General features: G+C 45.9%; 1 protein-coding gene across 2 annotated transcripts; it reads right to left on the bottom strand.

Moving 5' to 3' along the window:
* Nucleotides 1-181: 181 nt before the first annotated feature.
* Nucleotides 182-12,299, bottom strand: CHST4 (carbohydrate sulfotransferase 4). 2 transcript variants are annotated; one of them, XM_023209873.2, is made up of 2 exons: nucleotides 12,089-12,299; nucleotides 182-1,366 (listed from the first exon to the last, which is right to left on the bottom strand). In XM_023209873.2, the coding sequence occupies exon 2, from the start codon at nucleotides 1,346-1,348 to the stop codon at nucleotides 182-184; it is 1,167 nt and encodes a 388-aa protein (XP_023065641.1). In that variant the 5' UTR covers nucleotides 1,349-1,366; nucleotides 12,089-12,299. The 2 variants fall into 2 exon arrangements, with proteins under 2 accessions (XP_023065641.1, XP_023065640.1); XM_023209872.2 differs by having other exon boundaries at nucleotides 11,896-12,150.
* Nucleotides 12,300-16,918: the final 4,619 nt, after the last annotated feature.

The following is a 16,918-nucleotide window of genomic DNA, read 5'->3' on the forward strand; positions in this document are numbered from 1 at the left end:
AAAAAAAAAAAAAAAAAAAAAAAAAAAATCCTTCTGCTTGAGCATATGTGGGCACAACTCACACTCAGTGTGATACCCACAGACATGTAGTTAAGGCTCAGAGATGTAGGCAAGGCTCCAAATCATTCAGAGAAAGTGACTGAGGCTGACACCAGGTGGAGGCAAAGCCTTCTCAACCCTCTTAGTGGTTTTTCTCAGGGACAGTCCAGGTAGACAGAAGATCCAGCAACAGGTTTCTCTGTTCTTGTTCAGATCTGACGTGGTGGTAGCCCAGCAAATTCATGGCATCGCCACAGGCTTTCTGAAGTCGAGAAACCTTTTCATAGGGCAAAGACCAGCGCCAAGCCTGGGAGACATTTAGGGCATCCCTGGCATTTGTTTCGAAGGCGTGGTCACCCATGCCCTTGCCTCGGGTGATGTTATGCACCCAGGTCTGAAGATGGGGCAAGAATTCCAACCCTACGAATTCATACATTCGGGAAGTCTGGGCCACAGGGGCTCGGACCAGGTCCTCATAGCGCACGAGCAGGTAGCGTTCCTGCAGGGCCTTGGGCAAGGACTGGATGGTCTTGTAGATCTCCAGTTGGCTTTGGCAGATGACCTGCATCACATAGTAGGGTTGGTCCTCCTTGTTGAGTTTGTGCTTATGCTGCCCCATCACAATGCGACTGTCAATCATGAGATCTCCCTTTGTGTGTTCTCGGGAACGGAACACGGCCCGGGGGTCCCGGACCAGGTGCACGATGTGCAGGTTGAGGGAAGGGTCTTTCAGCAGCGGGTAGAGGGACTGCAGGTTGAAGAAGCGCACCTCCTTGAGCACCACGTGGCTGTAGGAGTGGCAGGCCTTCTCTACCACCTCAAAGGGCTGTTGACTGCACAGGAGCCTGCATTGAGCCTGGGGGATGATTTCTTCTCGTGGGATGATGTCACAGGCAGGTGCGGAACACAGGGCCCGGCTGGTCTCCCACTGGAAGAGGCTGGACTGTCTCCGGGGACCAGGTTCCATGTAGGCATCAAAGACGCTCATGTCACACAAGAACACGGCCCGTATCAGATCCCGCACCGCCATGTGAAGCGTCCAGGCGGTGCTCTGCTTGAAGGTCATCCACACATGCCAGGCGGGCTCCATCAGGTAGAAGACATCTGGGTGCTGCCCAAAAAGCTGCCCCACAAAAGAGGAGCCAGAGCGCCAGGAAGACAGAACCAGCACATGCACGTGCATGCGCTTGGGCTGTGCCTTCATAGACAGGGAGCTGATGTTGTGGCTGTACATGTAGAAGAATAGAGCCAAGATGGCCGTCTGGAAAACCAGAAATAGCAGGAGCTTCATTTTTTTAGGCAGTGGCATTGTGCTAAAGTGGCAGACCTTTAAGGAACAAACAGAAAGGGTGGGGTTGGGCTGCTGTTTTACTGTTTGCCTTCTATTCCCCTTCTGGCCAAAGCCACCTGCTCTCTGACCCTCCACCAAGGAGCAACATGGGAAGCCAGAGGATTCCTGCCAACAGTGGCGCCAGTTCCTCTCCAAATCATTTCCTGTCCTTTACACTTAGTGTGTTGATACATTCTCCTTCAGGGTCTTTAATTCCTCCTTCCTGGTCTCTCTAAACCAAGCCACCTTGCCCATTGGTTTACCAAAAATATCTGAACTGAGCCATATTTAATCAACATAAGGAAATGGCTCCATCATGGTGCCCTGCCGACAAGGACAAGGATGTCTTCAGACAGGCCATGTAGGGGAGGCTTCACCTCAGTCTAACTCAAGTCTTGGTTAAATGCCTTATGATTCCTGCAGAAACAGAGGGAGATAAGCCACCTAGTGGAGAACTGCCTCGAGGCCACTGCTTACTCATCCCTCCATCATAAGGGAGACTGCAGCCAAGACTGTGTCTCATCTCCCTCCCTCACTGCAATTAATCACAGGACTTTCCACTCCAGTCCCTCAAAGGATAGGGCTGCAGGCTATACAACTGCTTGGCTTTAGTTGGAATTGTCTCCTCAAAGGCAGAGCCAGGTGCTCATGGTGCCTGTCACCTATTTATCTGCTAGCTGGTGTTCTGACATCAGTATACAGTGAAAAGTCTACTTCCAGCACCTGACCTCACCCGCCCATTTCTTTCCCTGCCCTAGATAGCACATCCTTCTGATTTGCTGTCATCCCGTGGGACCAAGGCCATGGGGAGTTGATCCAATGTTGACCTTGTATCTGTGTAGGTAATAAACTGTCTACTCTATTTGAGCTGAATTAGAGTTATTTGAGCTATTAGAGTCTCCTTACCTGCCAACTCTAAGAAAACATGGCAAGCCAACCTAAGTGCCACAGATCTCACAGCTGTGTCACTCTCACTGGTGATACTTGTGACCCATGACTCCCACACTGCTGCTTGAGGCATGCTTGATTACGTGGGACAGCCTACTCAGGGCAGCTCAGTAGAGTTGGTCAAGCGTGTATCACACAACCCTAGGGAGTGCCATCCCATCAAGAATTTAGATATTTATTTTCAAAATGTTTTTTTGTAGGTGACAGTAAAGTATCTTGGTCCAACAAAATAAGTATATTAAGGCCAGGCGCAGTGGCTCATGCCTGTAATCCCAGCACTTTGGGAAACTGAGCTGGGCAGATCACTTGAGGTCAGGAGTTTGAGACCAGCCTGACCAACATGGCAAAACCCTGTCTCTACCAAAAATACAAAAATTAGCTGGGTGTGTTGGCACATGCCTATAGTCCCAGCTACTTGGGAGGCTGAGGCAGGAGAATCATTTGAACCTGGGAGACAGAGGTTGCAGTGAGCTGATGTCACGCCACTGCACTCCAGCCTGGGTGAAAGGCTGAGAGTCCATCTCCAAAAAAACCCACAAATAAAACAAAACAAATAAGTATATTAAGATGGTTTTCCAGTTGATAGACAGTAAATATCTAGAGAAAGGAGTCTCACTTTGTGATTCGTACGAAGTCTCATACTGACTGATGGCAACATTTTGCAATCAGGGCTTGCTTTGTGTGAAAGGACCATGGTTCCTAGTGCTATCCTAGAATGTTATTCCAAGGGAGATTTTAACCTCCTTCCCACATGACTGTCATTCTGGGTGACCTTCTGACATAAGTAAGTATTGGGAGAGAGAACAGCTATTGCACATAGTAAAATATTCATAGTAGTAGTAAGGTGTTCATTTGTATATCACCATATACACAAGAAATTCTCCCTTCTGGCTTTAGTAAAAAATAGAGGCTAGATTTCCAGATGGTAACTGGGGCTGGATTTGGGGGTCAGCTGTTTTTGTGGTAGCAGGTCTTATACCATTTTTAAAAAAAAGTTTTTATTATTTATTTATTTTTTGCAGAGATGAGGTCTTGAAATGTTGCTCATGGCCGAGCACAGTGGCTCATACCTGTAGTCCCAACACTTTTGGAGGCCGAGGCAGGTGGATCACATGAGGTCAGGAGTTCAAGACCAACCTGGCCAACATGGTGAAACACTATCTCTGCTAAAAATACAAAAATTAGCTGGACATGGTGGCTGGTGCCTGTAATCCCAGCTACTTGGGAGGCTGAGGTAGGAGAATCACTTGAATCCGAAAGGCGGAGATTGCAGTGAGCTGAGATTGTGCCATTGTACTCCAGCCTGGGCAACAAGAACAAAACTCCGTCTCAAAAAAGAAAAAAAAAAAAGTTGCTCAGGCTGATCTTGAATTCTCGGCCTCAAACAATCTTCCTGCCTCAGCCTCCCAAAGTGCTAGGATTACAGGCATGAGCTACCATGCTCAGCCTAAAAAGTTTTTAATAGGTAATAGTCACATGATTTGAATTGTTTTGAAAAGTATCTACAGTCTTGGAATTTAAAACAAGTGTTTTCTCAGATTCTGTGTGCAGGAGGGAGAAAAGTGCCTGCCAGCCTGCAGCCCAGCCTGACACACCCCAGGCTTTTAACATATGTCACTGTGGAGGGGAAATCTTTTTTTTTTTTTTTGAGACGGGGTCTTGCTTTGTCGCCAGGCTGAAGTGCAGTGGCGTGATCTCGGCTCACTGCAACCTCCTGCTCCCCGGTTCAAGTAATTCCCCTGCCTCAGCCTCCTGGGTAGCTGGGACTATAGGCTCGCGCCACCAGGCTCGGCTAATTTTTGTATGTTAGTAGAGATAGGGTTTCACCATGTTGACCAGGATGGTCTTGATCTCCTGAACTTATGATCCGCCCGCCTCAGCCTCCCAAAGTGCTGGGATTACAGGCGTGAGCCACTGCGCCCAGCCAGGAGGGGAAATCTTATGACAAGCACTTGTGCCTGTGAGGGAGGCCTGTAGTCAGAAATTAGGAACTTCTAGAGCTATTTGTCAACATGGGTAGTGACATATCTTTAAAGGGGTCATAGTATTTTTCCAGAGGAAAGAAAACCTAAGAATTTTACTAGCTGACAAATCAGTCCTCTCTTCTTTACGTACTGATAGCTGCTATTTATCTGCTAGCTGGTGTTTTGTCATCAGTGTACAGTGAAAAGTCTACTTCCAGCACCTGACCTCACCTGCCCATTTCTCATCTTGCCCCAGATAGCAACTAAGTTTTTTTTTTTTTTTTTTTTTTGAGACAGACACTTGTTCTGTTGCCCAGGCTGGAGTGCTGTAATGTGATCTCGGTTTGCTGAAACCTCCGCCTCCCGGGTTCAAGTGATTCTCCTGACTCAGCTTCCTGAGTAGGTGGGACTATAGGCACACACCACCACGCCCAGCTAATTTTTGTATTTTTAGTAGAAACGAGGTTTCACCATGTTAGCCAGGCTGGTCTCGAACTCCTGACCTCAAGTGGTCTGCCTGCCTTGGCCTTCCAAAGTGCTGGGATTATACAGGTGTGAGCCACTGTGTCCAGCCTAAGTTCATTTTTTAATGTGTCTTTTCAGTTGCTTTATGTGTACGCAAGAACATTCAAATGTGTATGTGTTCTTAATTTTTTTCCTCTTTAAAATGTAAAAAAAAAAAAAAAAAATTCAAGTTATCTGTTCTGTGTTGCCCTTCATTTTTAGTTGTCAATATGTCTTAGGGAGCATTCCAGGGCAGCTTGTAAAGCAGGTCCTCATTCCTTGTTGCTTCAAAGAAGTATTATATGGATTAACCACAGTTTATTTAATCAGTTTCCTCATTGATGGGCTTACAAGTTGTTACCAGTCTTTTGCCATTTCAAATGCTTCAGTGATGACCTTTATGTTCACACACCATCACACATGTGTGTAAGATCACACATGTATGAAGGCAGCCTTCATACTGATCAGAAACTATTATCTATGTCCAGGGCTCCAGAGACCTGCGAGAGTGGATTTTAGGAGAGAAACTGGGCAGCCACAAAGGAGACTCTTGGCCCTTATAGCTTTCTTCCTGAAGGGAGAGCATGCTTTGCCAGTTCGTGGGTTTTCCTTGGAAGTCCCCTGAACCTTCTGGGAAGTATGAAATGACTCAAGCCAAACCTTGGGTGGCAATAGCAGAAAAACCCCTTTTCTTCCATTCATAATAACAGTGCTTTTCCTCTGGATGTGCCAAAAAGATCCAATGAGGATCATCTCACCTTCATGCCTGAAAATCACTTGCTATATGGCAGGAAAATGTCAATGAGTGGTAATTCCTGCCCTGTAGTCTTAGCCCTGTAGATTAGAACAGGACCGGCTAGGCTGGGCTTGGTGGCTCACGTCTGTAATCCCAGCACTTTGGGAGGCCAAGGTGGGTAGATCACGAGGTCAGGATATCGAGACTATCCTGGCTAACACGGTGAAACCCTGTCTCTACTAAAAATACAAAAAATTAGCCAGGCATGATAGCGGGCACTTGTGGTCCCAGCTACTCAGGAGGCTGAGGTAGGAGAATGGCGTGAACCAGGGAGGCAGAGCTTGCAGTGAGCCGAGATCGTACCACTGCACTTCAACATGGGTTACAGAGCAAGATTCCATCTCAAAGAAAAAGAAAAAAGAACAGAACCAGCTAGGATGTGCTCCTAGTTCTTAAAACTTGAGTGCAAGAGGAAAATGATTAGAAACTAGGCTATTATTGATCATGGTCCAAGGATGTCCTTCCTCCCCGCAAAGACTGAACAGGTGACTTTAGCAAGAGGCTTCTCCTAAGGGCAATGTGAGTACGAGAAAAAATTTGGAACAAAAATAGGAAGCAATGGAGCAAAACCAAAAGGAGAGGAAAATGAGAGGAACTTAACCTGTATACACTTATAAGGAAATGGTGATAGAATTTTATAAGCAGGGCTTATAATTAGGAAAAAGCTAACATTTCCTAGGGATTAGGAGAATAGACCTTTCAAAACGACACCCTCCCTTTCTCCATCCAACTTGGGGCCAGTTCTGTGTCCTGTGCGGGGGCTTGATGGCTATGGGCCCTCCTTGCCTGCCAACTGCTGCTGGCCTGAAGCCCATTTCCTCCCCAAGCTGGCGCTGGGCCTTCTAACTGCCCCCAGTTGTTCTCAGGTGTTAGTTGTCCACAGTTCTGAGGCACTCCCGTGGAAATCCTCTGACTTATTTGTCTTTCCATGAGCACTTGCCCTGGCTAGAAAGCGTAGCTTTTGTGAATCAAGTTCCATCCCTTGTCACTGAGCCTCAAGACACATCAGGATCTAGACGACACATGATGGGCTGGCCGGAGAGCCAGGGGATACTTTAGGATGTGTCTTGGGCAAAACTCGTTTCTGAAGACTGTAATGAGCAGCAGAGGCAGATGCTCCTGGGCCTGGGCAGAAGCGAGGTGATGCGAGTCAGGGCGCTTCATGGAAGGAGACTCTTCAATAGTGTCCTCGAATCCCGCTCTCCCATTGCCAGAATTCCCAGCTGTTCGTCTCTAGGGTGGCCTTTGACATCGACCTTTCTATTCTGTCTCTCAGCATCTCCCCATCACCCATGGCTGCCCAAAACTACCTTTTACATTTTTAAAAAAATTACTGTTTTTTTTTTGAGACGGAGTCTCACTCTGTCAGTGATCTCAGCTCACTGAAACCTCTGCCTCCTGGGTTCAAGTGATTCTCGTGCCTCAGCCTCCCAGGTGACTGGGATTACAGGTGCCCGCCACCATGCCCAGCTAATTTTTGTGTTTTTAGTAGAGACAGGGTTTCGCCATGTTGGCCAGGTTGGTCTCAAACTCCTAACCTCAAATGATCCACCAGCCTCAACCTCCCAAAGTGCTGAGATTACTTTGGGAGTGCTCAGATCACCACGCCTGGCCCAAAATCTTTCTTTTTCTCTTTTTTTAGAGTCGGGGTCTCACTTTGTTGCCCAGGATGGAGTACAGTGGCGTGATCATAGCTCATTGCAGCCTTGAACTCCTGGCCTCAAGTGATTCTCGATCCTCCTGTCTCAGCCTCCCCAGTAGCTGGGATCACAGGTGTGTCCAATCACACCCAGATAATTTTTTCATTTTTCACTAGAGACTGGACCTCGCTATACTGCCCAGGCTGGTGTCAAACTCCTGGCCTCAAGCCACCTTCCAGCCTTGGCCTCCCAAAGTGCTGGGATTACAGGTGTGAGCCACTGCACCTGGCCAAAAGTATCTTTTTAAAGCACAAGTCTATCAGCTTCCTGCCTAAAAATCCTTCAATAAATTTCCAGTGTATATGGGATTAAATAAACATCCCCATGCTTTGCACCTGGGGTCCTTCATGGCCTAGTCTTGATTTCCCATCACTCCCCTCTGTTTTAGTGCCTTAGGCTCCCAACTTTCAGTTCTTCCAAACTTGCCCTGTGATTTAAAAACCCTGAGATTTTTGCAGGACAGCCATTGTTCCTTCAAGAATCTGACCACAGCCTGCCTTCTCCCTGAAAGAAATTCTGTCTCTTCCTCCTGAGATTTTTTTGTTTTAATTTTATTTTTTAGACGGAGTCTTGCTCTGTCACCCAGGCTGGAGTGCAGTGGCACCATCTCGGCTCACCGCAACCTCCGCCTCCTGGGTTCAAGTGATTCTCCTGCCTCAGCCTCCCGAGTAGCTGGGATTATAGCCATGCCCAGCTAATTTTTGTATTTCTAGTGGAAACAGGGATTTGCCATGTTGGTCAGGCTGGTCTCAAACTCCTGATCTTAGGTGATTCACCTGCCTCGGCCTGCCAAAGTCCTGGGACCACAGGTGTGAACCACCGCAACCGGCCCCCTCCTGAGATTAATTTGTTTCCCAGCCCTTCTGTTAGCAGCCTTCCGTCTTGACAGTAAAAGGCTGTATGAGTGCCTCTCTTTTCTCTGGGCCACTATAGCTTAAGGGAAAGGCTGTATCTTATCTTACAGATAAATAACAATTCTGCAAATGATCAGGGCTCGGCTCATTAAACACTTGCTAAGTAAATGAGTAAGTGAGTAAATGGATGAGCGTGGGCTCAATCTCCTGATCAAGATCGCACCACTGCACTCCAGCCTGGGCGACAGAGCGAAACTTCATCTCAAAAAAAAAAAAAAAAAAAAAAAAAAAAAGCCGCCGCACAGTAATTGCTAGAAAGCAGAAAACCAAAGGAGCTCCTTTAAGAGAATGAAACGTAAGTATCCTTTTCTGAAATGCACACGGACACTCTTCAGCATCACTGACTAAAATTTAGGCTATTGCATGGAGCAGTGAGCACGTAACCCATGCCATCTCAGTTACTTGGACCAAGCTACTAATAAAGTCAGAGGCATGGGTTAGATGCAATATGGCACAGTTACTATACCAAGCATGCATTAATTAAAACCAGGAGGGAAATTATTTTTCCCTGCCTGTATGAAAATTAGTTTTAGAAAACATTTAAAAAATAAAAACCTCATTGCTGGGTGACAGGCTACCTTGCTTGAATCTACTCAGTTACTAGGCTGACAAAGCAAAAGCAAAAAACAAAGCAAAACAAAAAACAAAAACAAAACAAAAAAACCCAACCTCAGCACATTCCGTCATCACCACCCCAAAAAATTAATTTAAAAACATGTTGCCCCAGTGATAGGTGAGTGGTATCATCTTAAAACACAAAGGACAGCCATTTCTGAGGAGTCAAGAGAAACTTAGGTAGGATCTTGAAAACACCACTAAAGGGGTGGTGAGAAGGGAGAATCTATGTTTGGCACAGGAACCACGAAGGTGCCAGATGGGTTACCTCAAGCAGCAGCTGATTAGAGAGGGCTGAATTACAGATGTCCCCCAAATCGGTACCATGTAGCCTTGTAGAGACAAAATGGGAAATTCTGAGGGGGGGCAGGAAACCAGACATATTAATTTGAGAAGTCTGGATTCCAGTCACTGGATACATTCCTAACTTACACTTTCCATGAGATTATGCCCCTTACAAGTAGAAATTAGATACAGCAGAAGATACCTTGAGCAAAGAGAGAGAGAATGGGGTTGGATTGGGGAAACTGGCATCCTCACAAATAGCCTGAAGACCTGGGAAACCTCTGGATATAGGCACCTGGGTAAAGGGTGTCCATATAGCAAACTCTCCCTAGACAGTGTCAGGAGGATTGGACCTGGGTCCCGCGAGGGCTGTGTCACTAGTGCCAAGGACAGTGCATGGCACATAGTAGGTGCTCAAGGAACATCCATCAACATGACAAGTGAACATATATTGTACAGTATTTTTTTACTATATGAGACCCAGAAAGGAAGATTGAGCAAGATATTATAAACCAAAAATAAAATTCTAAGTACCCCCAACCATCTGAAAGGACTTCCTCCTCAGCAAGGACTCTTTTTTTTTTTTTTTTTTTTTTTGAGATGGATTCTTGCTCTGTTGTCCAGGCTGGAGTGCAGTGGCACGATCTCGGCTCACTGCAACCTCGACTCCCCAGGTTCAAGCGATTCTCCTGCCTCAGCCTCCCGAGTAATTGGGATTATAGGTACGCGCCCATGTAATCCCATGCCTGGCTAATTTTTTGTATTTTTAGTAGAGACGGGGTTTCACCATGTTGGCCAGGCAGGTCTCGAACTCCTGACCTCAAGTGATCCACTGCCTCAGTCTCCTAATAGTGCTGGGATTACATCCGTGAGCCACTGTGCTCAGCCAGGGGTCTTTTTAAAATTTAACTTGAGAGACTGTTTCAGGCCATGACAAGAAGTGGGGGTCTGGCATGCCTCATTATACCTCTCCAGCATTAGCACCAACACAGACCTTAAGTCTGATAAGAAACATTTTACAACCTATTCTCTCTGAAGCCTACTACCTGAAGGCTTCCTCTGCAAATAAGAACTTGGGTCTCTCTTCTTGTGATATACAGTGAGCTCACTTGGACTCGGGAAGGGGAACATCACACAATGGGGCCTATCATGGGGAGGGGGGAGGGGGGAGGGATTGCATTGGGGAGTTATACCTGATATAAATGATGAATTGATGGGTGCTGACGAGTTGATGGGTGCAGCACACCAACATGGCACATATATACATATGTAACAAACCTGCACGTTATGCACATGTACCCTAGAACTTAAAGTATAATAAAAAAAAAAAAAAAAAAAAGAACTTGGGTCTCCACAATCCGTTATCTTAACCCAGACATTCCTTTCTATTGATCTCAGGTCCTTAGATAAACTCAACCGTCAACTAGAGAAATTTTAAATCTACCTCTAAGCTGGAACCTCCCACCCGTACTTTTTTCTTTCTTTCCTTTCTTTCTCTTTCTTTCTTTCTTTCTCTCTCCCTCCCTCCCTCTCTCCCTCCCTCTCTTTCTTTCTTTCCCCTTGTTGCCCAGGCTAGAGTGCAATGGCAGGATCTCGGCTCACTGTGGACTCCACCTCCCGGGTTCAAGTGATTCTCCTGCCTCTACCTCCCGAGTAGTGAGTAGCTGGCAGTACAGGTACCTGCTACCATGCCCGGCTAATTTTTTTTGGTATTTTTCGTCCAGACGGGGTTTCGCCATGTTGGCCAGGCTGGTCTTGAACTCCCGGCCTCAGGTGATCCGCCTGCCTCAGCTTCCCAAAGTGCTGAGATTACAGGCGCGAGCCACCGCACCTGGCCAGATGTATTTCTTAAATGTATTTGATTGAAGTCTCATGTCTCCCTAAAGTGTATGAAACCAAGCTGCACCCTGACCACCTTGGATACATGTTCTCAGGACCACCTGAGGGCTGTGTCACGGGCCATGGTCACTCATATTTGGCTCAGAATAAATCTCTTCAAATATGTCACACAGTCTCTTTTCATCGACAATATTACATTTATTTTACACATAGAAAAGTATTTCAGTTCCAATTAGAAGTTTCAAATTTGTCCAAGGCCATGCAAGATAGACTATCTTCTACCTTAGCTGATATGCTGGCACCATAACTTAATCATATTGCACATGGGCATGGTGTTCCACATTTTTAAAGCCCTTTTAGCTGCAATTATGATAATGATCCAGTTAGATATTTTAGACAGTGATAAGCCATTTCCTCATTTTTCAGAATAAATAAACTAAATTTTAATTGATTGGCTCAGCCGGGATAATAGCCCTTTCTAGACCAGAACCCAGGTTTTGGGGGTCCCAGGGCTGAGAGTTTTTAATGATCACACTATCCCTCACCTGAGCTAGAGAAAACCTACAGTTCCTTACGCCTCCTGCCTTCCACTCCCCAGCAGAAAACAGAGGAGAAGCTGCAAGAAGTACAGAAATGTGAGCTCCAAAGCCAGGATCTGAACGAGTCCGTTGCACCAGGGGACCATCTACAAAATATACATCAGAACAGCCTGACCTGCTTTCTGGGCTCTTTTGGACCCATTTAGCGATAGAGCTGGTGGGGCTTGGGGCTGCTGGTGAGCAGCTTGTGTTTTATTTTCCCCAGAAAATTCCCCAGGTGATCTGATTTATCCTCTCTATGCAAACCGCCTTCGCCACTGTAATCTACAGCTTAGCTGCCAGAGGTAATCTGTTACTCTTGCTCAAGCAGCTCTGGGATAATGGCTCTGCATTGGAGTCGTACACAGAAATTCTCTCCTTACCTTGTGGCTTGGGCTTCCCTGCTGCTTTTGAGAGGCTCACTGCTAGCCGGGCCGTGCGCTTTTCTCCTCTGACTCACCAACTCCCCTCTTTGCTTCCTCCTCCTACTTACTTTTGCATAACCGTCCCTACCGTGCCTACTCAGAGCACGTTTCACTGTCCTCTCCCTTCTGCCAAAAACAAAAAAGGACCCACCTTGCAAGACGGGCTTGAGAAAGCACTCGCTCCCAGGAAGCTGTGAAAGTAACAGCTTTAACACTTTAACGAGGTGAGACTCGAAGGGTGGGGAGACTGCTTGAGGTGGGCTGGGAGAAGCAAAGGAGGAAGCATTTTCCCCCAGACTGGAGGCATCCTGGAATGTTGACTCCTGAAAGGCAACTGTGAAGGTCAACTCCCTTGGGGGAGAATAGGGTGGGGGGGAAGGGTGGTGGGAAAAAGGGAAAGAAAGAGGGAGAGAGACCCAGGAGAGCTAGTAGATGAGGCTGATAGGGAAATTTCTTGACACTTACAACCGGACAGGCTACAAAATCTCAAACCTGATTCCTACACCTTATCTTATGTCCGAGGAGAAAATGTGAAAGTTATTTCTTGCATTGCACCTGCCTGCTCTCTCCACCCTGGGTCTAGAGAGGTAACATTTCTCAGCCTCTGTGTCATATTCAATATTGTCACCCTTTCTACAAGAGGTAATAATATTTTCTGGGAGGACATAGATGTACTGGCTTGGTGGTACAGGAGAAAAAAAAATCCCGTTTAAGGAAAAAAGTTATCATTAAAGATTACAACTTCTCCCTTGCTGTGTGCCCTTGGGCCAATCACATACCTATTCTGTGCTACTTTACACGGTTATCATGAGTCTGAAACAATGGATGCCCATGAATAAACATGAATTGTGGTGGAGAATGGAAGCCTCAGACTTTCAAGTCCAAGATCTTGCCGGGCAAGTCATACCACCTCTTTGAGCCCTAGAATATTATCAGTGTTGAATAAGGGTAACAATATCTATCTTACAGTATTGTTGTGAATGTTAGGATTAATGCATGAAGCTCCTAACACAATATTATGACAATATAAGAGTTAAAAAGTGGTTGTTATTATCGAATAATAATGCCTCCCCACCCCTGTACAACTCAGCTGCCAGTTGCTTTTCCAGACCTTGGAAGAGAGAGCAGGCAGGGATGTGTGAGCTCTGGGATGATCTTTGCCGATTTCCATCAGCTGAGTCCACTAAGCACAAATGACAAGAACCTGTGGTGCTTGCCGTGAATTGATTTCAATTGTGTGGCTCTTCCTCCCTTCCTGTTTCTCTCTGGCAGAGAGAAGAGAAATTTCTCTTCCTCCAGTGAAGGACTTTGGGCAGAGGTGTAACTGGAAGCGCTGGAACTGGGCAGTTGGTAGTTCTGCTTTTATGGACAAAGAGATGATTCAGGTGCTGGCATGACAGAGCGAGATGGCACAAGGCTTCATCACGCTACTCAGAATAGTATGTAATAAATGAAGTTTCTTTCTGGAATTTTTCCACTTAATATTTTCAAATCGTGGTTGATGATGAGTAGCTAAAACTGGGAAGGAAAACCGTGGATAAAGGGGGACTCCTGTAGTTTTACTCCAGCCCTTTCTAACGTTCTTTTCATGTTTTTTTCAGAACCTTCCTAAATACAGTGAGGTCACTCCAATACACCATAACCCCAAGTAATTCTGAGCACCTGCCATCTTTCCCTTGCTAGGAATTCATACTGGCAGAATGCCATCAGCCAAAGAAAGGCATCATCTGGTCACTGGTATACGATGGTGACCAGCACACTCAGATACTGGACTTCCAAGGGTTTACCGCATTCCACAGCACTGGGAAGAAATTTGAATGTTGGTGTCTGATATCCAGGCCTTCCTGTGGATGTCCTGCAGTCCACGTCTCTAAGGCAGCACTGTCCAATAGCAGTCTCTGTGATGATGGCAATGTTCCATATCTGCACTATACAGTAGCCACTGCCCACCTGAAACGTGCCTAGTGCTACCATATTGGATCATCCAGTCAAGTAAGAGATCTAATCTTTTTCTTTTTGAGTTTCCAAAATCTGATAACAGATATAGACCTCTGTAGAAAAATGTACAGTTGCTCATAGTAGAAAAATGTACAGTTGCTCATTTACAAACACAAAATCATGTGCAATGCCGAGGAATCCCAAGTTTAAATTCCCTACAAAAGGCTGTGTGTACTTGAAGTGATTTAGACAGTTGTCTCCTGGGGACCACTATTCAGCAGAGTGGCTGTTCTCATCTTTGCCCTTGGAAGTTTACCATCTTTACCGTCTGGGGACCCACCTGAGTGGTGAAGAGGCCTGGGGTCAGCTACTGACCTAGACTCTGATTTTCTCAGGGGTCAAAAGGATCTTTCTGCTGATTACACTACCTACTTCTGCTACCTTACCCTGACCATCACTCTAAATGAGAATGCAGTTTCTTCACTTCCACACTTACCTACATATCTTTTCTGTCCCTATTGACACTAAAAGGGGCTCTTTTAGTGTCTTTTCTTTTCATGTAGGGGCTCTAGCATTCCTCATTTTTTTACTCTGAGCATCAGCCTGCAATGCAGATGTCCGGGCCTGAAACGGTTGAGGAACATGTCACTCCCTACATTGGTCACCAACCCTGTTTTGCTTACCAAAGCCAGTGTCAGGCCTGAGTAGGTCACTGGCTAAGTGGCTGAGTTTAGAGAGAGATTCTGGAGGGCTTTGTGGTTTGGCTAAGTTTCTGAAGGCTGTAGAGACTGGATCTTAGCATCACAGGGAGCCAGCGCCTTTGGAAGAAGTGTCTGCAAGCCAGGAAGGAAATCTTGGTTGCTGTAAATCCTATTATCAAATGGGTAATTGCTTTCAGTAGAACTTGCTTCCTTAAGCTGGGCCCTGGTGGTGGACATCTGTGTAGGGAATCCTCCAGCAATAGGATGTCCCTTATCTGTGTTAGAAATATTTGTTTCAACAGTGGGAGAATAAGTTGGACTAGAATAGATCAAGATTAGCAGAAAAATGAACACAGTCTTAAGTTTTTCACTGGTTCTTGCTTTCTTGTTGCTCCTTTGAAGGGAAGAGAGGATAGGAAAATAGGAAATAATGAGCCAGGAGTTCCTAGTAAAGTTCAGGCATCCCTTGTATGTCTTTAATGGTTCAGGAACATAACATTGCTGCATAATTGTGGCTTTATCTGGAATCAGTCTCCTGAAATTCTATTCCTGGTCTTCCAAAAACTGTCAGAGACTGCTTCAGGTGACCCGTGATGATTTAGTCAAGGAGTTTCTGGAGAGGAAATCTGGGGAGAATATCAGTGTGTCTTCTGGTGGACTGTCACCTCATGTATCACATTCATCACCAATGTCTGTCGAAAGGTAAAGTAGCCTTTAAATAGCTGTCAAATTTGCCCTCCTTCTTTTTTTTGTCAACAGCCACTGTCTTCGGTCTGCCTTTCCATTTTTTGTTTGTTGCTTGAATTTCTGCCAACAGCCTCTGACTTTTTCCCATATCTCCAATCTTACCCCCTCCAGGCTTCCCATTCTACCCTGCAGCTAGAGTGATCTTTCCTAGGATGGATCAGATCCCCAGCATTTCCCTGATGCAAATGCTGCAAGGGAGCTCATTAGAGACACAGTACAAATTCCTCGAGATGCTTAGTTAGGCACCTTTTAAGAGTTGGTGTCTCTCGGCTGGGTGTGGTGGCTCACATCTGTAATCCTAGCACTTTGGGAGGCCGAGGCGGGCAGATCACCTGAGGTTGGGAGTTCGAGACCAGTCAGGCCAACATGGTGAAACCGCGTCTCTACTAAAAATACAAAAATTAGCTGGGCATGGTGGCATACACCTGTAATCCCAGCTACTCAGGAGGCTGAGGCAGGAGAATAACTTGAACTCGGGGAATGGAGGTTGCAGGTAGGTGGGTAGATGATGTGCTGGGAATTTGTAGAAATTCCCTTCTTATTGCTTTTATTTTCCTAGTGAGTGAAGGGATAAGGTTGTCAGCTGAGTCTGAGGATGGGGAAGGAGTTATGGAAGCTTGAAGAGAGAGAGAGGAAGATATGGAATGGCAATCTGTGAGAGTACGTCAGTGACTATGCTAGGGTAATGAAGTAAGATAGACGAGTGAAGCTGAAGGCCAGTGGTCATAAACTGAAAGTGAAAGCAGATAGCAGAGGTGTGTAGTTTTTCCAACCGTGTTTGGCTACTACTTCTTGTGTGGGGATAGGTGGAGAGTTAGATTTAAGTAAGACCTCCACGTTTCTGGAAAAGTACAATGAAGTATTAGAGAGGCAAGGGAGCCTAGGGGATATTCAAGGGTATAATTATAATAATGAACCATGGACTCTAAGACGGTTAAGAGGAGAAAGAAGGACAGAAAGTTTATAGCTGAGCTAAGTTGGAGGGCAAGTTGCTTGGGAGTGAGGAGGTCAAGGATTTGAGACATCAGGGCTTTGAAAGTATCATCTCTAAGGATATTGAGTTCACGCAGAATTGTCCCAGGAGTAGAGTTGGAGAGTGGCAGGGGTCATATGACTGTAATGAGGGCAGTATAATCTGGTTAATATCAGAGTCAAAGCTGGAAAGGTTTAAGAAGGAGGGAGCCAGAATAATCTGGAAGCAGCAATGAGGAACAAGAACACCTATTCCACTGTGGAGTGTAAGAAAGAAACAACCACAACCTGAGAGGACTGCAGAGAAAGCAGTGTCTTCAAAGGAGACCTAGTTTCCTTTAGAGCAAGAAAGTGAAGAGGAAATGAAGAGACTTTGAGAAAAGATGGATTTTGTGGATCCCAACAATGACTTATTGAGGGTGTCAGGGGATGGGGAGGGTATCAGGGGATGGGGTCAGAAAATGAGATGTTTGGAGCCATTTGGGATTTGGGATGAAACACAGAGGATCCTGGGCTACTTGTGTGACTGGCATAAATCAGAATAAAGGAAATAATAACAGATAATGATGGCCTCCAGGAAGATAGTGGTGGCCAAACTGAAAACTTGGGGAAGGGAAGTGTGA

Source organism: Piliocolobus tephrosceles, chromosome 17 (assembly GCF_002776525.5).
Source record: "Piliocolobus tephrosceles isolate RC106 chromosome 17, ASM277652v3, whole genome shotgun sequence".
NCBI lineage: Eukaryota > Metazoa > Chordata > Mammalia > Primates > Cercopithecidae > Piliocolobus > Piliocolobus tephrosceles.